The 22,161-nt window shown below is 44.9% G+C and overlaps 1 protein-coding gene across 1 annotated transcript in view; it reads left to right on the top strand.

Annotated features, from left to right (window-relative positions):
- The first annotated feature begins 4,221 nt into the window (after positions 1 to 4,221).
- The window catches only part of SLC16A2 (solute carrier family 16 member 2), a 130,177-nt gene continuing 112,237 nt past the window's right edge, over positions 4,222 to 22,161 (top strand). Inside the window, exon 1 of the mRNA XM_047716201.1 lies at positions 4,222 to 4,855. Within this exon, the coding sequence (XP_047572157.1) occupies positions 4,432 to 4,855 (424 nt within the window). The 5' untranslated portion in view covers positions 4,222 to 4,431. The remainder of the gene's footprint in view (positions 4,856 to 22,161) is intronic.

Raw genomic sequence — 22,161 nt, 5'->3', positions numbered from 1 at the left:
GGAAATACTGCTCTGCTTCACCAACTAGTATAAGTAATCAAGGGTATAAGCAATCAGAATGATTCCACTGTGGGCTTATTTCTGTTATGGGCAGAAAGAGAGTACATACATTCACTTGCAATATAACCCAGAGACCTCCACTAAAGTTTCCTAAGGTCCACAGTTAGACAAATAAAATAATTTAAAGGGCTTACAGGGGTCACACCTCACTTGTCATCATCATGAGCCAAGCTAAATGGATCTATACATAGTAGGTGGTTTCTAAAATTTTTTCACTATTGATATTTGTTGACTAAGTCTGATTTAGAAATTTGTAGAAAAAATTCATTCATCTCAGGACACTAGCCCTACCTCTACCACCTCATTCTCAACTTTGTCTCATCCTTTACATCCTTCCTTTCCCTTTTCCTCAATCTCAAAATGTCTTCATCCAGTCTAGTGGAGTCAAGTTCAATAAACGGTAAATATAATTATTAATATTTCCTACTAGAATGTAAACTCCACCAGGACATGGACCATTGCATGTTTCTAGCACCTGACATAGTGACTAGCACACAATAGTTGCTCAATAACTATTTGTGAAATGAATAGCTGAATGGCATAAGAAAGGCAAGAGACTGGTCTCCTCAATTCAGCACTAATCCTCCTGTTTGCTTTGTTGAACTGACTCTGGAGACTCAGGAAAGGCATGGAATTTCTACTGGAGAATAGTGAGAAGAATGGGTGGTGAGGGCTGAGTGATCAGCAGATGCCTATAAGTCACGGAATGGTGGGTAATCCAGTATGTTTGGAGCCTGGCATGAATGGAAAAAAAGAGGGGAACAAAGTGACAGAGAATGGTGCTAGACAGGTTGAATAAAAGATCCTCAGAAACAGGCACCAGGTTTTTTGTGTGTGTCCTTGATATTTAGTACAGAGCCTGCCAGACAGAGGCTCTTAGTAAATATTTGCAGAGTGAAGAAGGCTGGTCCCAAACCATAAAGGACCTTTTATGCCTGGCTGAGGAATTTAAACTTAAGATTCAAATGGAGAATCACTGGAAGTTTTTAGGGCAGAGAAATATCACGATTGAAGTTATATTTTAGAACTGTAATTGGCAGGATTACTTAGAAAGAGAATGGAAGTCACAGGCATGTCAGACCTGATTTGGCTCCTAATTCCCAATCTCTGTTAACACTGTTAGCACTTTTTTTCTTCACTCAAGCAAGAAATGTCAGCATCATCTTTGCTTCTTCTTTTTCCCTCAGTATCCAAATCTGTCAACTCTATCATAACAGTGGTTCACAGAATCATCTTTTTTTCTTCATCCTCACAGTCAGTGCCCCATTTTATATTCTCAACATTTTTTTTAACATGCTTGGTTTCCTTACCTCTTTCCAAACCACAGTATCTTTCTATGCAGTCACCATGGTTTTATTTCTAAAATGTAGATTTGATACTAGTCTCCTATTCAAAAATCTTCAGTGGCTCCCCTGCATATCCAAAATAAAGCCTATACTTCTCAGCACACCATTTAATAACTGTGAAGTAGGTATTAGCTCCATTCAGCAATAAAGAAACTGAAGCTCAAAAAGGGAAAACGACGTGCTTAGAACCACACAGGCGTGCAATGGTAGAATCAAGATTAGAACCCGGGTATTCTCATACCAGTACTCTAACCATTAAAGAAGGTTGAAATGGTAGGTATTGCATGTGTTGCTAGAATAGTGGGATGGTGGTTACAGGATCTTGTCTTCTGGGAGGGGCATATACTTTGAAGCTCATACAAATAAGCAGAGATTCCTGTGCTACCTCTTACTGGCTTTGCAGACTTAAACAACTGACTTAACCTCTTAGAGTCTGTTTCCTCAGTTATAATATATGCACAAATCCATCCCAACCTTATATGGTGTTATGATTATATGAGAGCATGTATGTAAAGGGCTAACATAGTGCTAGGTTCATAGGAGATTCTCAATGAGCGTTATTACCCCCCCTCACCGCCCACTCCAGTGATCTAAAAACCCATTTAAACAATGAGGAAACAGAATTTAGACAGTAGGGTCTGAGATGAGCTGCAAAACTCCAGGTTTATTCCTACTTGTGAGATTGGAAATAACCTTTTTCCCCCAGGGTTTTATTCAGGTTCCCTGCAAATGAAAACCGAGGCTAGTGTCCCCTGGGGCAATAGTTGGTCATGTGTATGGTGAGACCCCTGACTAAAAAGCAAATCTCAAGCACTAATGCCCATTATGTGCATGATTTGTCACTCATGGCTAAAGTATTATGGATTTTTATTAAAATGTAAATGCTTCCTGGAAGAGGTAACATACATATTAACTCTTCAGCCTGATTAACTTTCACTTACCTCTTTCCATGAGTAGAGGCCTTCTATGCCTCTGCGCTTTGTCTCTTTTGGGCAGGGACAGCCCACCCTACCCCCAGACTGTTAAAATCCTTATCAACATTCAAGGCCTATCTAGGCAACAACTTCCTCCAGAAGCCTAATATGATTGCTCAGCCAAATCCCACCTTCCCTACTTTGTCCCTCTCAAGCCCTAGACTCCCGTTGTGAAGCTTAGGAATCGTGAGCTTTTGATGTATGGAGACCTGCCTTGAATTCCAGCTTGAACTTGACTTGTCCCATGACCTTAGGCTAAAAAATGCCTTGACCTCGTTGAGCCTCAGGTTTTGTGCTTGACTAAAAATGTGGCAGTAAAGGCACTCTTATTCTCTAAGCATGGTAGAGCCCCCGCGATTTGTGAATTTGGACAGATTCTTTTCATGGCAGGCAAGCTCCTCGAAACCCCTCTATTCTTCCGACAAGTTCAGCCCGTTCTTACGTGCTTAATAAATCTGAGTTCCTGAGCATCTGGCAGAGCCCTGGGCTGCATTTTCACCGGCCATACAGTCTTTTCACCCAGCAAGAAGGTTAATGAGATGCCGGATAGAAAAAGCTTGGAGCTCTCCCGCCTGCTGGTGGAGAACGGAGTAGCTTAGTAACCACACCGCGACCTCATGATTAGTGCATTAGACGCATGGGCCCTCAGGGGAGGCAGAACTTCCCGGGATCGTGGGGGCGGGTCCCCAGGGTTGAAGCCGGTCGCAGCAGCGCAGCCTGGCAGGGAGCCAGGCAGCGCACAGGGCAGATCGCCCATCCCGCCTCCTGGGAACGGTGCACTCCCCGGGGAGCAAATCTCCCTTTCCCTCCCGGGGCTAGGGCCTTAGTCTGGGACATTCAGCGAGACTCTCACGTCTCTAAGCCCGAGGTGGGCGGAAGGAGGCGGTGGGTGCTGGAACTACACCCTCTGCAAGCGGCTCCGTGGAGTCCGCATGGCCGGAAGATCGGCCGTTGCCCAACTGGCGGCTTGACCTGGCCTCCACTTCTAGTTCCCCACTAAGGGATAGAGAGCCGGGAGGAGCCTAAGCTGATCTTAGACTCCCGCCCCGCCTGGGCCCGGCCCCCTCCGGTGTCACTGCACCTCCCTCCCTTCTTGGCCCAGCCCCCGGCCCAGACCCGGCCCTCCACCGCTCCTCTGGGCTCCAGGTTGGCGCAAACAAAACCCTGATTGACTGCCCGGAGGGGCGGGCCTCGCTGCCGGGCTGTCTCCTCCCCTTCGCGCCCCCGCCAGGGATTTGCTGGCAAGGGCGGGGGCGAAGGGGGAGAGACTGGGGGTGGGAGGGTGGGGGGTGGAGGTGGTTGAGCAAGACTCTGGAAGGCTGAGTACCCTGCTCGAAAAGATTTTGCCCACCTTCTGTCTGAGGTCTGGGGGTTTCCCCTCCAGGTCCCCCTCCCCAAGCCCAAGTGTGGGACAAAGAAATTTCTGAGGGCAGAGTGGGGTCTTTCACAGTCCAGCTCTTGTCCTGGGGTCCTCGGAGCCACCTCAGTTCCAGGCTGCTTGTGAGGAAGAAGGGAGTGGTAGAAACGGACAGTTGGGTCTTGCCTGGAAATTCTGGGTTGACCAATGCGTTTTGGAGAAGGCAGGGGGAACAAGATAGATAGTGGAAAAACCATTTAAACTCTCCTTCTACTGGGTATCTGGACAAGGAGGACAGGATTCAGTAGTTTGGAAAGGAAGTTGAGGTACGGAGCAGTGGCTAGAGTAGGTAGGCAAGTGTGGGGAGCAGGAAGGGCTAGGGAGAAGAGCAAAGCTGTAGCGGCTGCCTGTTGAGGGAGGAAGGGGGGGAGAAGAGGAGGGGGAGGAGAGAGATGACATGGGGAGAGCAGAAGGGGGGTTGGACGTGGGAGGAGGAGGAGAGGACTCGAGGGACCGTCTGTCGCGGGACAGGCGGGCCAGCTGGGGCGCGGAGCCGGGAGGAGGAGGCAGCGGCAGCAGCAGGGCTCGGAGCAGCAGCAGCAGCAGCAGCAGCAGCAGCAGCAGCAGCCGCAGAAACAAGTACCAGCCACACAGCGGCTCCTCCCGCCGGAGCAGCCACAGTCCCCCTGCCGAGATGGCGCTGCAAAGCCTAGCGAGCAAGGAAGCCAAGGGGCCCTGGCGGGAGGCAGACCAGGAACAGCAGGAGTGGGTGGGTAGCCCCGAGCCAGAGCCCGAGCCTGAGCCGGTGCCAGTGCCTCCACCCGAGCCGCAGCCGGAGCCACAGCCAGAGCCACAGCCCCTACCGGACCCTGCACCCCTGCCGGAGTTGGAATTTGAGCCAGAGCCAGTGCATGAATCCAAGTCCACGCCCACCGTGGAGACCCGCGGCACTGAGCGCGGCTTTCAGCCCCCCGAAGGTGGCTTTGGCTGGATGGTGGTCTTCGCTGCCACCTGGTGCAACGGCTCCATCTTTGGCATCCAGAACTCTTTTGGGATCCTCTACTCCATGCTGCTGCAGGAGGAAAGAGAGAAAAATCGCCAAGTGGAGTTCCAAGCAGGTGAGTGGCCCCGCGCGCCCCTCCTGGCATTCTGGGCAAGGGTGTCCTCCGCTACCGCCGCCAACTACTGACCTCTGGGTCGGAGTCGCCCCTCCAGCTTTCTGCTTCGACTCCTCCCCCCTTGTCTCAGGGCCCAAGGCGCTGCTAAGGCGAAGGTTGCGGAGCTCTGGGCACCCTTACCTTCGGAGACTAGGCGCAAGACGTCCCTTGGGTGGGACCTGGGTATTCACTGATCACAGGCAAGGGATGAACTTTTTGGCCTGGTTCAAATCCAGACGCACTTTTTTTTTTCTTCCGTATGCTGACCATGTGTAGTGCGGGAAAATATTTGCATTTTTTGTTTTGTTTTGTTTTGTTTTTTGTTGCTGTTGTTTGTTTGTTTGTTTTTGTTTGTTTTGGAGGCGGCGCGAAGTCATGGAGAGAGGAGAAGAGTTGGGAGGCTGGGAGGGCTTTGAGAGAAATTGCGTACTGCGGATCTCCGCAGCAGCCCCTGCTCCTGTACAACAGGGAACGGAGGTGTTTTCTGTCAAAAACACTTTAGGAATCCTGGTAACTGAGCGAAGAGTCAAATACAAGGCAGGCGTGTGTGTCTGCTGGAGAGAGAGAGGGGGAGGGAGGGAAAGAGAGTGAGGTGTGTGCGTGTCGCTTTGCTTGCGGTGGTTATGGCCCAGCCAGGCCAGGTAGTCCTCTAGACCACTCTGAGGGAGTGAGCAGATCTCTGTGCCCTCTGAGCTGAACCCCAAAGCAAGCAGGGAGGGGGGTCTCCGAGGTCTCCTGCCAGAGGAGTGTAAGGCAGCTGGCAGGCTGGGCCCTGAGACTTACTCCAAGCTGCCCCCAACCTGAGCCTTGCCCTCCCTGGGCACCAGAGTCTCTCCACTATCTTCGGGATGCCTTCTGCCAGAATGCCGGCCTTGACCTCTCCCACTTTCCCCGTGGGGAAAGTCTTCTTCCCTAAGACAGGCAGGGCTGTGGGGTACATAACCTTTGCTCTCTAGGCCTGTGACCCTAAGACTGCAACCTTACATTCTCTAAGCACAGAATCTGCCCAAGGCCCTGAAGTCGGAGGAGCTATCCTGTTTTCTCAGAAAGCCAAATGGCGATGCCCCTCAGCAGTTCTGATGAGGAGTCTAGGGAGGGAGCGAGGGACTTGGGATGCCCTCTACCTGTAAGCTCTCTCCTTCTGTGGCTCTTTAGGACAGAATCACTGTCAGCTGGGACTCTGTGGCTTTTCATACTATTGCCCTGGGGCTGAAGGTTTCCCTCATCTCACCACCCCAAGATCTGCTGCCCCCCTGGGGGGGCCTTGGGATTATTTATTGAACATAGAAACCTTGAATCTAGGGTGTCCACCTGTGGATTCCCCTGGGCCCTTGAACAGCCACTCCTACCTTGCTCTGAACCAATGACCCCACCCTTTTTAAAGTTTGCAGTTTCACTGCCTTTGAAGAAGAGGATTGGGGTACCTCTTGGTACATCTTGTGACCCATTGGCCCCACAATATGAGGGTCCCACTTGAAAATTAGAATGTGCCTCAGTGGCTGTCCAGAGCAGAGACTGCCCAGGCCACACTGGTGCCCAAGTGTAGGGGGTCCCTGGACTGTGTGAAATAACTTCTGGGAGTAAGGTCACTGCCATACTCACCCCTGGGACTAACTTTTCCTTGCTTTGATGCAGTTCAGGGGCTTTTGTGAAGGCAGCCAGAGTAAGGCCTCTGCCTGTTGCCTAGGTTACCTAGGATGGCACCTGCTGAGCATTGCTCTGTGGTTGAAGGCAGGCTGTTGGCCTTCAGATTCAGTGGCAAAATCTGGGTGAAACTTCATGGGAGGTAGTGGGGGATGGGCTGAAGCTAGGCCCCAGTATTCATGTGGTGTGAGCAGGCCTAGAGCTGGGCCTTTCAGAATATGTAATAAAACTTGGAAAAACCACTACTTTACCAGGAAGAGGTTTACTGCTGGGGAACAAACTTCAAAGTAGGTGATCATAGGGGACTCAGGGGGAGGGCTGGCTGGGACTTTCCGGTCAAGACCTCACAGTGCAGCTGGGAAAGAGGGGGGGCACAGTGGGCTGTGCAGAGGTGTGGCTGGTGTGTATTCTGACACAGACTAGGTCCATTGAAGGGCTGGGTCTACTGGTTTAAATTATGGTGAGTATAGGTCAGGAAGGGACAGAAAGGAATTTGGTATGTCCCTAGGGTCTCAGAATACTTTGGCTTGGGTCCTTGCTGTGGTGTATCTTGAATTCATGAAAGTTATTTTTGATACTGGATGCTCTTGAGAACACCTCAGTTTTTATTTTGAAAAGGTCAAGAATACCCCACCACATTCCTGAGCTCCTAGAAAATCTCATCCTTAGCATTACCTTTCTTGGGCCCCTCAGCTTTCCCAAGCAACCATTCAGATCCTGAGATTCCAAAAATGTCTCTGCCTCCACATGCTTTCTGCAATTTACTCAAAATTTCTGGGCACATGGGTGGCTTGGTTGTTGGGCGTCTGCCTTCAGTGTCCCCGCATCAGGCTCTCTGCTTAGCTGGAAGCCTGCTTCTCCCTCCCCTGCTCCCTCTGCTTGTATTCTCTCTCTCTGTGTGTCAAATAAATGAATAAATAAATAAAGTCTTAAAAAATTTCCCAGCAACCTGTGCCACAGCACTGGTGTCTCAAAGGGATAGAAGAAGCTGGTAGAAGCTTGCTAAAATGTTTATGAGCCAGTATTTGCCTAATAGCCATTCTGGGGAACATGGAACATATACCCCCATAGTCAAGGAGGTTGGTGCATTATGTATTTCTATTAATGTGGTGCATTGTCCATTTCTATTAATGTTTGATATGACTTTCATCTCTAAAAATCTATGAACTGAATGTTTGGAGGCATCCCACAACCCAGATTCTCTTTGGCTAGGTCTAATATCTTTGCAGTTGTAAAGCAGCCACTGATTGGTTTTATGAGTCTTAGGTTCTGGATAATTGGCACTGTTATGAGGGAGCCCTAGCAAAAGGTGGTTTTTGTATTTGGGGGCTAGCTCCACATCAAAGGAGTCTCTGGGCATGGGGAAAAGCCATGGAAAGTAGAAGAGAAGTGGAATTCAGGCCATTCTAGAGCATGCAATGTACAATTTTATGTATATTCTGTGATGTATACAGTTCTGTGGTGGCACTAACAGTGTATCTTGTGCCTTCTATTCACCTGTTTTTGAAGGGATGCCAACTTCCCTGGGTCCTATGCCTGGGAGGAATGGCAGGTAAAAGGTTCCTTAGATGGAGGCAAGTGACCAAGATCTGGTTTAGAGAAAAAAGGAAAAAATTAGGAGAGAGATGGACCTATACTTTTTGCAGAGCTTGTAGAAAATTTGGGAGTTCCCCTGCTTAGACCAAGCAGCAGACAGGACAGGGCAGCCAGGCAACCTGATGGAAAGTATAGCATGGCTTTCTGGTTGAGCTTTCCTACAAGCTCTGCAAAAAGTATGGGCTCATTTCTCCCCTGATCTTTTCCTTCCTCCCCCTTAACCAGACCTTGGTCAGTTGCCTCCATCTCAGGAACATTTTGCCTGCCATTCCTTTCAGGTATAGGACCCAGGGGAAGTTGACTTTTGGAGGAAAGAGGGTAAAGAGGAACAAGGTATCATTGGTTGTGGGCCCCAGGTCATTATTGGAATCCTAAGTGGGTTGGAGCTGGGGAAGTCTTAGGGTTGGGGATCCAGAGGATAAGGTAGACCAAGCTAGAGTTGGTAACATTAGCTTCAAGCCTAGGTCTTTTTAAATGAGCTCCAGAGTAAACCCATTACTCTGCACTTTCCACCTCGACTGCCAGTCTAGCACTGAGCCATAAGATATGATGGGAGGCATCTTTTGTTGGATAGTTTATAAGAATGGCCCTTGCAGGCTCCTAGGTAGGAGGATGGAGACTAAGGATCTCACCATCCATGGAAAGGGACAATGGTCAGAAAAGTTTACTACTGGGCACAAGATAGTTCAGACTCATGGATCACTCAAATGGAGACAGAATTTTCTAGGCATGGGGAAAATGGAACACTATGTATTTAGACAGAGAGTTCCAATGATGGGCTGGATCAAAAGCAGGGTAGGCTAATATTTCTCTTCCCCATCTTAGGGCCTTTCATACTTGGTTCAGTGTCTCACTGGGATGACCACTAAATTGCCTAGTTTAGGAACCAGGTATTTTGGGGGCAAATCTTCCAGGGTTTTGCTTTTGTCTGAAGGCTTTTGCCTACTGTCCAGATAAACTTGATTAGGTTGCCTTAGAATTTGCAATGGAGCTTTGGGCCACAGGGCCATTGGTCAGGTATCTTTCAAGTAACTCTTCTGCCCCCTTTCCAGCCAAACTGGGTGCCAAACTAGGATCTTGACTCATATCGGAAAGGATGAGAAGGAGAGGTTGGGGTATTTGGAAGCCAACTGGGAGGATGCTTGCTTTAGCTAGAGTAGCTGGTTGAGGCTGGATCCCTGGCTCGCTGTCTAGTGGCCTCAAATGCTCATTCTGAATATAAATCTGTACCCCCAAAGTGCTGGTAATCTTAGTAATACCAGCTAGACAGTGACTAGGAGTTGGACAACTTGTGCCCCTGACAGGCTCTGTGACTTTGAGCAGGTATTTTACCTCTCTGTACTTCAGTTTATCTATTTGAAAAATGAACGGGTTTGACTAGATGAACTTTATACCTCTGTGATTTTGTCCTTCTAGAATTATGTGATAGTTTATTCTTTACTATTCACTTGGCATACATTTTGACTCATTCAGACAAAATGGAAATTTGTTAATCTGCCTGAATGAAGATGTAGACAGTTTGAAGAGATTGGGGAAACAATGAAAAAAATAGATATTATTTTCCCATGTCATATGTATTTAGAGATTATAGGGCTGCTTATATATACCATTGTGGTTGAAAAGATCCACTCCTTTTTGCCAAGTGTGTAAGGGCAACACTGGATAAGCAACTGCTTCTCCCAGAATGCCCTGCTCAGTATGGAACTGGGCCCCCAAGAAAATTCCCTCAACTTGGCTGGCTTCAAGCTAGCAGAATGGGTCTTGATGCTACTGTTTCCAATCATTTGAGCCTACTCCTAACAAGCATTAAACTATAAGCATTTCCTGAAGCCTCAGTTTGGACCCTTCTCCTGAAACTTAACTTCCTACAGCTCATTCTTATTTCCCAGAAATGCATGCTTACTATGACCTTGGTCTGCTGTTACTTCAGGATAGAAGAGCACACTAAGATTCCTAAATGTGACATAGTGGCTTTCTTCAGGGGGCTTCAGACAGGGCATCTTTATAACTGGGTTAGAGCTGCTGGCTCAGTCCCACTGTGGATGGGTGTGGGAGGACTGCTGTTTCAATCCTAGAGGAGGCCCTACTGGGTATCCACAATCCCTGGTCAACTTCAGCTTCACTCAGGGCTTAGCTGAGAGTGTGACTACTGAAGTACCAGACATAGAACTCTCTCTCATTTCCCCCTAAATTTATACTTGCTTGTCATTGTAAACATTTCCCCCAGGGCCATGAAGAATAAACAAGCAGCTGGACTATCAACATTTGCAGAAATATGTAAAATATGACTTCTTGACCGACCTTTTGAACAGACCAGTTTCCCAAGAGGGTATACTGCTTTTACCACCAGCATCTTTTTGTTGTGTTGCCTTTTGAAAAGAAATAATCATTTACTCTTTTCAGATTGTGTAAAAGATGGAGTGAACTTTCTTGCCTAAAGGAACTTTCTCACTTGGGATTCAATTAGCAAACCTTAGAGAAAAGGCTTTATTCATAACACTCACACACACACCCCATACACCTCACCTGAAGCCATGGATTATGAAAGAAGTCTTTTCCCATCTGTTTATGGAATCAGGTTTAACATAATAGAGGCTTCTGTAGGGGTTATGGCAGACTAGCACAAAGGGCCCAGAATGAAAAACTTGTTAGGTGAGGGTGATGGAGAGGATGTGGCCAGCCTGTCTGTACGTCTTGGCCTGGACCCCTTTGAGCTCCCCAACACTGGAGCATGGAAACTTTATAAGTTTCTGCTTCCATTCTTCTTTTTATCCTGAATCCCTCTTGGTACCCAAAGGTTACTGGGAAGAGGGTTTAGGATACTCCAGCCCTCTCCCATCTTAGGAATGACAGAGCACTAAGCCTAAGGACATTTAATTACCTACCTTGAAGGTGGGTGCTGTGGTTACTAATGTGAAATCACTTGGCACCTATTTGTGGGTGTTGAATGTGGCCTGTTTGGGTGCCTTGAGGAAGTATAAGCCTCTTCAACCTGGTAGTCTTGCCTACCTTTATGTTCTACTTTGCTCTAGCTTCTGGGGTTGAAAGGAGAAGAAGGGATGAAATTAGCTGTCTTAACCATATTTTCCTGGATCCTTTCATTTTCATAGTCCATTTGTATCACCTTTGATAGCTATGCCATCCTCTTTCCTCACAGTATTGTTATCATTCTTCTTCTTTCTCTTGCTCAATTAAGGAACAACTTAACAACTCCTCCAGCCAGGATCTTGGCCAATCTCTATACATCCCACAGAGGCATCTCTTCTTTTTTCTCCTTTCTTCCCTCTCTCACTCTCTACTTTCTGGGGAAAGGGTGACTTTCTATGTAGCATTCAAGAGTGTGGAAGTCATCACTTCTGGATTTTTGCAGGAAGATAGCTGCTATGAACCTGTTTTAGTCATTTCCACAACCTCTCTTTTCATAACCCTGAGACCCCAGCCAAGGAAATAGTATTGTAGCAGGTCTTACCCAATTGTATTCAACAAATATCCTGGTCAGTTGCACCCGTTTCTCTTCAAGTCCTTACTTTTCTTGTTCTGCGCTAACTGATCCTCCAGAAATTTCAGATTGGTTTTCAGTAACTTCAGTGGTTCTGGGTAGAAAAGAAGTCTTCATTCTATTTTGAGTCCCACCATCTCTCTTCTTGCCAAAAAATACTACAGAATTGAATGTAGATGAGTCAGAGAAGGAAGGAAGCAGACACTGAAGTCCTAACTAGAGTCAAAAGTACCTTCAGTGAGGGTAGAAAGAGAGGAAGTAAGGCTCCCAGGTTAGTTGCTTCCCTGCTTCTGCATAGCTGAAGGAAAAAGGGGATAGGAAATGTTGCTAAACAAATAGTCCTTACACAGTCTTTTTGCTCAGCCTATCCTGTGGATCTACCCACCCACCTTCTTATCCAGGCTGAAAGGGTATGTACATGCATCCATATGTCCAGGCCTGTGTGTACGTGTGTATGTATAGCCAGGCTTGTGATGTCTGTCTGAGGCAGTTAGCAGAGTTGCTTAAAACACAGCACTTATGAGGCTGAGATTACAGGTTCAGTCACTTGTTCAGGTCACTGAACTTCTCACAAAGAAAGGGTTCTTCTATTTGCCACCCATACCCTTCATGTGGTGTTGCCACTAATCCCAGGGGGACTGGCTAAAAGTATGGAGATGACTCCCTGTAAGCTCTCCCTGCCAGTTATTTTTATTATTACTATTACTACTATTATTATTATTTATTTAGCATTTTACAATTAAGTCTGTGCCAGCATTATATTAAATTCTTTACTTGTACCATTATTTCTGAACGACGCTATGAAATAGGTACCATTATTTTCTCCATTTTGTAGATAAAAAGACAGAAGCGCAGAAGTTAAGTAACTTGCTTAAGCTCATATAGGAAATAATGGCAGAACTCGGATTTGAACACAGAGAATCTGAGTCCAGAATTCCTGCTTTTATATATCACCTAATACATAGTAAGGATGGGAAGAGGCAGCTACCAAGAAGACTGCTGCCAAGTTTTCCATTCCTGTAGCCTCAGGGCATCCTTATGACTAAGGAATAAAAAAAGATGGCCAAGAAAGGCTTTAGTAGAAGTCTGACAGTCTTGTGATGTATGATGTACTCCTCTAGCTACCCGTCTCACTCTACTCAGAGTCGTGATCCCTGGGTACAAAAAGGACCATAGAAATGGTCTCTTCTTAATTGTTTAGCCTTCAGTGTTCTCATCTGCACAATGGAATTAACAATATTTTATAGGACTATGAAGTATCCAGTGAGCTTATGTATACAAAAGATTTTTGTAAACTGTGAAGGGGTTGGTGTTATTCTTATTCTTATTTCCAGTAACATTTCCCAGCCCCTAGAAATTGAGTTGCTATACCTTTCTCTAAATGTTTCTGGAAGGGAAATCAATCCTCCTCTTCACATTACCTCCCCACTCAATCTCTTCCCCATATCCCCTCTGTATTATTCTGCAATTTGACCTGGGTGTCCTGTAGCTAAGGAATGGCTGTGTTTTCTTTGTTCCTCAGTTCTCTAAGAACCCAGAGAAAGGAGGGGCCAGGTCCCAGGTCATATACACTCAAGGAAATAAGGCATGTTAAAATATTTACAGCACTTGGCAGGATCTCACAAACCTCCCTACAAGTCAAGGACTGAGTTTTTGGTAGGAATTGCTAGGGATTGGGGGGTGGTGAGTGGTGGGTGAGGTTAGGGCTTCACTTCCTCCCGAGGGTCTCTCACAGAGCTTCTGTTCTCTTGCAGGTAGTGAGGAAGAAGGAAAGGGATATTTAGGGTCAGAAGGTCTGGGCTAGGGAACATTAAGCATAGAAGGGCCTTGCTCTTTTGTATTCAGTTTTGGAGTGGGCCTACTTCCTCGTGTTCTAAACAGGATAGTCCTGGAGAACAGAGGCCACAGAAGGCCAGAGGCTTGGAGGAAGATTGTAATAGCAGTTTTGAACAGGAATTTCAGCAACCACTTAGGGAGCCTCCATTAAGACCATCTAGTAGGCAAATCTGAATGGAAATGTTTCTCTTCTTTGTTGCAAACAACAAAACAAAATCTCCAAGCCCTTCTTTGAGACTAAGATTTCAAATGTAGTAGGATTCACCCTTTTGATTTTTGGTTATTTAGATGTCTGAGCTGGAAGGCATTTTGGAGACCATCTCATCCTACCCCATCTGGTTCCTGAGAACTGAGATCTGGAAAGATGTGATCTCAATCAACATTATAGTCAGATGATTATAATGGAGTTTGGTTTGTAAGAATGATTGGGAAATGGATGCAAAGGATGGGGCTTTGGGCACCCTGGGAGGTCCCCAATCCAATTCACTGGCATACTGCCCCTTTCTCTCCCTGAACTTTTCCAAACTCAATCCCCAGACTCTACTTTGTGGAAAGAGATTGTATTGTGTTTTAATAAATGTAATTTTATTTATTTAATATGAGACCAAATTCAAGAGATGCAACACTGTAAAGTCTCTCTTTAATCCCTGTCTCCCAGTTACCCTGTTCACCTCCTTAGAGGCCACCAGTGTTATCTGGTGTGTCCTTCCAGAGATATTCTGTATATGTACAAGCAATTGTGTGTGTGTGTGTGTGTGTGTGTACACTCTATTTTTAAAATACAAATGGTAGCCCATACTTCATATTATCTTCTACCTTGCTTTTATACTTCAAAATATGTTTTGGATATTACTAAACATTAAATCCATAAAGTCCTCACTTTTTTATAATTGCACAGTATTCTATTATATGGGTATATTGTATTTTATTTAATCAACACTTTGCTAATAGGCATTAAAGCTGTTACATATCTTTGAATATAGGCTTTGGAATCAAACAGTGCTAAATTCAGTTAGTTACCACATGGCTGGCTTTGACAAAGTTTTCAGCTTCTTCTTTTTTTTTAAAGATTTTATTTAGTTATTTATTTGACAGAGAGAGATCACAAGTAGGCAGAGAGGCAGGCAGAGAGAGAGAGAGAGAGGAGGAAGCAGGCTCCCCGCTGAGCAGAGAGCCAGATGTGGGGCTTGATCCCAGGACCCTGGGATCATGACCTGAGCCGAAGGCAGAGGTTTTAACCCACTGAGCCACCCAGGCGCCCCACAAAGTTTTTGCTTCTTAAAGTCTGAGTTTTCTCATGTATAAAATAAGGATAATAATAACATGTTTCATTATTGCTATGGAGATTAAATGAAATGAGGCATACAAAATACCTAGCATATAGCCAGGTACATACTAAATGTCCAATACATGTTAGTTTTTTCCCTGCTCACAAACCTTTCTCATATCCTCTACCCAATTCAATTAATATTGGTTCAATTAAAGTCAATAAGTGTTTATTGTATGCAAGGCTGAACCGTGGATGAGGCAAAGAAGGAAAAATCCCTCAAGAAGTTTATAATTTCTTTGCAAATACATAACATACTGAACAACTGCAGATTATATACATACATACATACATACATATATATGTATACATATACATATTTTTACTACTTAGCAATATATATATATTATATTTAGCAATATATATATTATATTTAGCTATATATATATATATATATATATATATATATATATATATAATTGAATACCATTTTTGTGTGGTGATGTGGAAAGGGAGAGATGAGTGTGAGGAATCAAGAGGAATTGAGGGTTTGCTAGGAGAGTTGTAACTCAAAATGGGATTTAGTTAAGTGAAGAAGAGCCTATGAATTGGGCAGTGGCAGGATGAAGGTTGAGAATTGGACAGTTTGATTGTTGCTCAGAGTTTGGGTCTTTGCCCTCTCAGAGTCCAGTGAGTCACTGTTCCCCATTAGGCCTTGACTCAGCAGGCAGGGTGGAATGGAGGGGCAGGAGGAGAGGAAGATACTGAGGACATTTGGAGGGAAGGGCACAGGGTGGGAGGATGTCTGGGCATTGGGCCATGGAATGAGGTGCCTGCAAATGGCTTGTGGCATAGCCTGCCCAACCTACACCACCTGTTCTTCCATGTCAACAGTCCAGACACTTTGTCTGAGGTCCGAGGGGAGGGATAAAAGGATATGAGAGCAGAAATTGCAACAGCTCTCAGCCCCTTACCCTGAGTCCCAAACAGATCTCCAGATGCTGTGAGCCCTAGGACAGTGGAAAACTACTGAGTGGTAACAATCCCCTCTGTGTATAGCACCTTGTAGTTTACATCTTAGTTGATGTTTATCCTTGCAACAGAGACAGTTATGAAATAAAATACTCAGTTGAATCTCATCATGTGACAACATCTTTAATCACAATAAGTGCTATGTTGAGGGGTTCTGGAAGATGGAAAGTCAATGTGGTTTGTATTTAGCTAGGGAAAAGTTCACAACAGGGAAGGACTATGTAGAGATTTGAATTCCTATTTTATAGTTTCAGAAAATGGAAAGCCAACTGAGGGCAAGTGAGTGGCTTAAAGTCAGACACTTAATATTTAGCAGAGCTAAGACTAAAATGCAAGTATCCTCATTTCACGGTCCATGGGACAGATATGTAGGAGCTCCCTGAAAGGTGGAATAAAGCTGTCCCTAAACTTGATAGCAGCTTGAAGTTTAAGTGTATGGGTAAGAAGAAGTATGGTACAATGAAAAATAAATAACTGGGAGTCAAAAAGTTAAGGGAGATGGAAATGAGGGTCATGGAAGGAAGGATCTGGGCCTTGCTAAGTCTTGTTGGCTGGGATCAAGAAAGGTACTGGATTGGTAATCAGGAGACCTGGGTTCTGCTTCTAGCTCTGTTACTGGCTTTGTGACCCTGAAAAGTCCCTTCCCTTTTCTCAGCCCCAATTTTTCCACTAATAAAATGAGAGTACTGGACCTCCCAGAGACTTAGTGCTTATAACCAGTGGCTTCTATATAAACCAAAGGGGTTTTTGGGTGATGGGGAATGGTGAAGTAGTGAGTAAGAAAACAACTTCTCTGATGAAAATGGAAAACATTTCCTCCCAGATTTGAGAAGAGATGAGCTTTGGAAAGGGTAGCTATCCTGTGGTCTCCATCCTGTCTTGTCGGAGAATTACATCCAAAAGAAGCAAGAGAGAACATGTGTGCACAAGTAAGCAAGTACCTCAATGCAAACTTGAGATTTGGTGGGACAGATTATGATATGCTGAGTCAACATGCCTGGAAATCTTTCCTGAATATTCTCTAATAAGATCACTTTCCTAAGATCTCGGCTTTATTTTTTAAAAGGGGGTTTGTGTCCTATGGGTGAAGTACCATTGAGAATTCTCCTTTCATGGAGCCTTCTTGAGTGAGCGCTAACTCTGGAGCCAAACTGCTTGAGTAAGTCCTGGCTCCACCATTTAGCTGCATCTCTAGGCAGGCCACTTAACATCTCTGTGTGGCTACGTCCTCATTTGTAAGAGGAGGATAATAAGAGTACTTACCTTATAGAGTTGTTAAATGAGTTATATATAGCTTGGAACAGTGTCTGGCACATGGTAAGTGCTGTATAAGCATTTGCTATTCTTATTATCTCACTAGAAGGGTAGTGTAACCCCAGGTGAGCCCAAGGGAGCTTAGCATTACTCAGTCAGGAATTCTGGGGTAAACTTACTTTATCCAGGTACCATCTGGGTTACTCTAATGTTGGCCAAGCTCTGGACCAGATTAAAATCTTTAGAGGTCCTATGCACTATTTTTTTCAACTGCCAGCTTCTGAAACAATTAATTAAATCTATGTTTTTCTCATTTGGGGTGGCCCTGTTCCACTGGTGCCCTAAACTCATAACATTGCCCACATGTTGGGTAATGCTGCACTGACCACATCAACCTATAAGCTCCTCCTTGAGTTCTGGAGGGAACCAATGACCACAGGTGGTCTACACATCCACATACAACAGTTTTGAAACCTGAATAACTCCATCCACAACAGGGTGCTCTGCAACCCACCTCCTAAAAATTTTGCTAAGATTCTGCCAAACACCATGAACTTCTTGCCAGTTGGGACCTCCCATCTTGTTACTTGGAAGGAGGGTTTATCTTTTGAGGCTAGGGGGAGAGAAGGACAAATGCCTGGAAGTCCCAATAGGGGCCCATGAAGGAATCTGTAAACATTAACAAGTTAAAATTTTGGTGACCAGTTGGAATGACTGAGCACAGTCATAGTAGCCTTGAAATGACTAGGGGACCATTCCTCCTCCCCTGAGCCCTGTCTTCAAGACCTTCAAATCAGTGATCCTGAAGCCTTGGAATCATTATCATTATCTCCATTGCTCTTGACCAGGTTCTAATCATCCAAATAGTAAACAACAGGATAGTGTGTGTTCCAGGACACACAGTAGTTTTTTGCCTTGACCTAGATTTTGCCTATGGAAAAACTAACCAAAAGCATGTTTTCTTTAGGTCTTACAGGCCAACAAGCTGGAGGGACTTAGGGGTCAGGGTAAGGGAGGTTAGCAAAACCTCAGATGGACTTATTTGTTGCTTTGCCCTGGGATGGCAGTACTCACATTCAGGCTTAGCTAGACCTGTGCTACCTGCCTTCCTCACAGGATGTCTCAAACATGGAAGACTTAGGTAGAACTGGTCAGACCAGATGTTGGGAGCCTGTGGCTTTTAGGAAGAGGAAAGACTGAGAGCAAAGTGGAGAATAGAGGGTAAAAACCTACTGTCCTGGCTCTTAACGCCAGAAAGTACCCCCAGTAGACTCCAAAGTATCACCAGAGAGCATCTGCTCAAAAAGGCCATGACTCATCTGTGTCCCATCCATGGACTTGGCTAGTGTCTTCAGGCAGGACCAGCAACCTGCAGACTATTCTTCAGACCATGGCTCAACAGAGAATAGCACTTGCCCTGGGGCCCTCTTTTTTTTTTCCCATGGAATTTGTTTTAGTACTAATAGAATCCCACCCTTGGGATGGGAGATCATACAGAAGACCCCAGAGTTCAAGTCTCCTTTGCCTCATTTCTTTCTGTGCTGTGTCGTATAGGCTTAGGCACAGGATCTGACATCAGATGGACCAGACTTAGAGTCCTGGATTTGTGGTTTACCTAATCTTCAAACTTGGCCAAGTCACTTGGCCTTTGTCAATCTCACTTTCTTTATCTGCACAATGGGGAGAGGAAATAATAATTTCTATCTCACAGTTTTGTGGTGAGGTTCAAATGAGAAGATGGATGTGATATTTTGAAATATTTTGAAAACTGGTTTGAGCCTTATATATAAATTAGCATCATGACTGCCAGGTATATAAATTTATCTGTAGATTTATAAATCTATAAATCTATAGATTTAACTGTAGATAAATTGCACATGTTCTTATGCATCTATAGCTGGATTGAGGCATCACCAATGAAGCGCATATGTATAACCAACCATTTGTGTGTATAAAAGTATACACATAATCTGATCTTAAGCTTGAACTCATGACAGACAGCTAAAAGCACACACCCCCACAGGTACACACATGCACATTTATCTGCATGGATAGCGCCCATTTCTTTCTCTCATACATATACCTTCACATAGGCAGATGTATATACATGTACATATGTATGTGCATGTGTACATATATGTGCAGCTCCATAGCTGTACAGGTGAATATATCATAACTTCCAGCTTCTCCTCCAGACTATTCAGTTTTCTCAGAGCCTAAGAAAGGCCGTGTGTGTAAATCCCCCTACTTCATACAGATAATGTCCCTTTTGCTCTTATTGGGGCCTTTTCCCTGCTTCCTCTTGTTTGCAGATTAACACAGCTGCTGCCAAAATTCAAGCTGCAGTATGTGGTATCCACATGTCTGAAGAATGTGGATCCTTGTCCAGTTGCTCTGTGAATAGCATTATGAATCTATTCTGCACAATATATTTATAGCCATGTTTGCAAAGAGCTGACAGCGTTTTCAGATTTTTTCAAAACACAGTTATTCCAGCTACAAAAATAGTCACTAGTTCCCATGCCCTGATGCTAAAAGAAATTAGGTAGCAGGCCTAATGAAAATTATTTACAGAGCCTAAATGAGATTGAATCAACCTCTCTCTCTCTCTCTTCCTTTCCCTCTTCTTTGCCTTCTTTCACTTTCCTTCTGCCACTTCTTTTTATTCCAAGGGTCTCTAAGTCTAAGGTAGGGTGGGTAGTGATAGCATAGAGTGTAATTTGCTTCAGAGAGAGTCTGGGTCATCAAAGCCTAAAGTTTTGGAAAGGATGAAGAGGAGGAAAAGGAGGAAAAGTATTAGGGTATCCAGGATTATAAGCAGAAAGAATTTAGCAGGGGAATTAAATGGGGTGAGAACAAAAGGAGGAGGGTTAGTGCCCACTGTGAGGCTAACTAGAATGGCAAAGTGCCCCAGACTCCCCTTAATCACTGGGACATGGGCTAGTAAACTGTTTTGTTTAATGCAAGGTTGGAACACTAAAAAAAAAAAAAAAATCTCTAGTGATAGAATTGAAGAGTTAAGCATGGTTAAAGAACAAAATGTTTTCCCAGGAAGACAGTAGGCCTGGGCCTACTGGGCCATCCCAGGTGGCCCATTCATGACCCAGGGTGAGGAAGGGTTTAGGTAGGGCTATCAGGTACTTTATTATCCAAACTGGGACTCTTTTGAGAATGAAAGGAAGCACTATTAGGATTATGCTGGGACAACAGGTATAAATTAGGGTAGTCCGAGGCAAACAAAGATATATTTTCATTTTAGGTTTAGGCTTTATTGCTCCAGCTTACCAGAAAGGGGTAAACTGTAAGGGTTCCTCACAAGATGACTTAAAAAATGGGGGGGGGTTGGGTAGTGGGAATCAGGGCAGAGATTCAGTCTTGAGACTGGGGATTATTTACTCTGAATATTAAGTCTTTTTCTTGTTGTTGTCCATGAATGTATAATGGAACTCCTTCCCAAGTATGTTTATTTCCTGGTCAACTTCATAAGAGGAGAAACTATGTGTGTATGTGTGCTTGTGTGTGTGCAGTTTTGTGCATTGTATGTATATGTTTGTGTCAAAGTTTTGAAAGTATGTGTGAATGTGAGTAGGAATGTGAGTATATGTAACTGTAACTATGGGCATATACGTGTATATGGATATGTGAGTGTATGAATGTGGATGTCATGAAGATAAACGAGGGTGTGTGTGTGTGCGTGTGTGTGTGTGTGTGTATGCACACACACATGAGCATATATAGGGCAGAGCCTGACTCCCTGGTTTATTGAGTTGTGGAGTCCTTAGTTTCTAGAGATAAATCACACAAACCACCACCTCATTTTGCATGTGAGGAAACTGAATCATGTGTAATGAGACCTACACTTACTATTTGCTTGGCAGTAGTTGAAGATAGACTAGCAATAGTCACAATAATCCTGATTGGGAGTTAACTGTCAACCCATGCATTGGAGTAAAAGCCCAGCTATTTTTCTGGATTTCTGAAAACCAGTGCTTGGCAAGTGTGGGAAGATACTGCTTAAGAGTAAGCTTGGCGGGGTTGGGCGCCTGGGTGGCTCAGTGGATTAAAGCCTCTGCCTTCGGCTCAGGTCATGATCTCAGGGTCCTGGGATCGAGCCCCGCATTGGGCTCTCTGCTCAGCTGGGAGCCTGCTTCCCTTCCTCTCTCTCTCTGCCTGCCTCTCTGCCTACTTGTGATCTCTGTCAAATAAATAAAATCCTTAAAAAAAAAGTAAGCTTGAGGGGGGCATGCCTGGGTGGCTCACTGGATTAAAGCCTCTGCCTTCTGCTCAGGTCATGATCCCAGGGTCCTGGGATTGAGCCCCACATCAGGCTCTCTGCTCAGCAGGGAGCCTGCTTCCTCCTCTTTCTCTGCCTGCTTCTCTGCCTACTTGTGATCTCTGTCTGTCAAATAAATAAATAAATAAATAAATAAATAAATAAATAAATATAATCTTAAACAAACAAACAAGAGTAAGCTTGAGGGGCGCCTATGTGGCTCAGTTGGCTGAATGTCCTACTCTTGATTTTTAGCTCAGGTCATGATCTCTGGGTCATGAGATTGAACCCTGCATGGGATTCATGCTTAGCGTGGAGTCTGCTTGAGATTCTTTCTCTCCCTCTGCTCCTCCCTCTGCAATGCTCTCTCTCAAAAATGAATAAATAAATAAAATCTTTAATGATAAAAACGAGTAAGCTTCAGGTTCCTGTAAAGTCTTGATTTGATCTCAAGGGGGAAAACTGGACAATTCTCCTAGGCCTGCCCCCCTGAAACATCCTGACAGGTTATGGATAGTTTCTGTGCTTTGAACATCATTCACCACCACCACCCCCTCTTTTGCCACCACCAACAGCACACTCATACACATATACAACTTACATGTGAGGTTTGCCTTATAGACAATGCTGATAGTAAAGATCCACTACAGGCTTTGACAGGATGCAGGCCAGATATAAGCTGAAAGTATTTCCAGACTGAGCAATAAGAGGAAACCCTCTCTCCACCAATCATGACCTTTCTGTTTCTGCCTTCATCACTTTGGGCTTTGGGCAATGAAAATGGCTAGAGAGTCCCCAAGAGTGTTAGGGCTGGTTATTGGAATGGGAATTTGTACCTCTGAGAGCAGGATGGGAGACTACCTTAT

Source organism: Lutra lutra, chromosome X (genome assembly GCF_902655055.1).
Source record: "Lutra lutra chromosome X, mLutLut1.2, whole genome shotgun sequence".
In the NCBI taxonomy this organism is placed as follows: domain Eukaryota; kingdom Metazoa; phylum Chordata; class Mammalia; order Carnivora; family Mustelidae; genus Lutra; species Lutra lutra.
The sequence above is the reverse complement of the archived record's forward strand: the minus strand, read 5'-3'. Positions and strand labels throughout refer to the sequence as shown.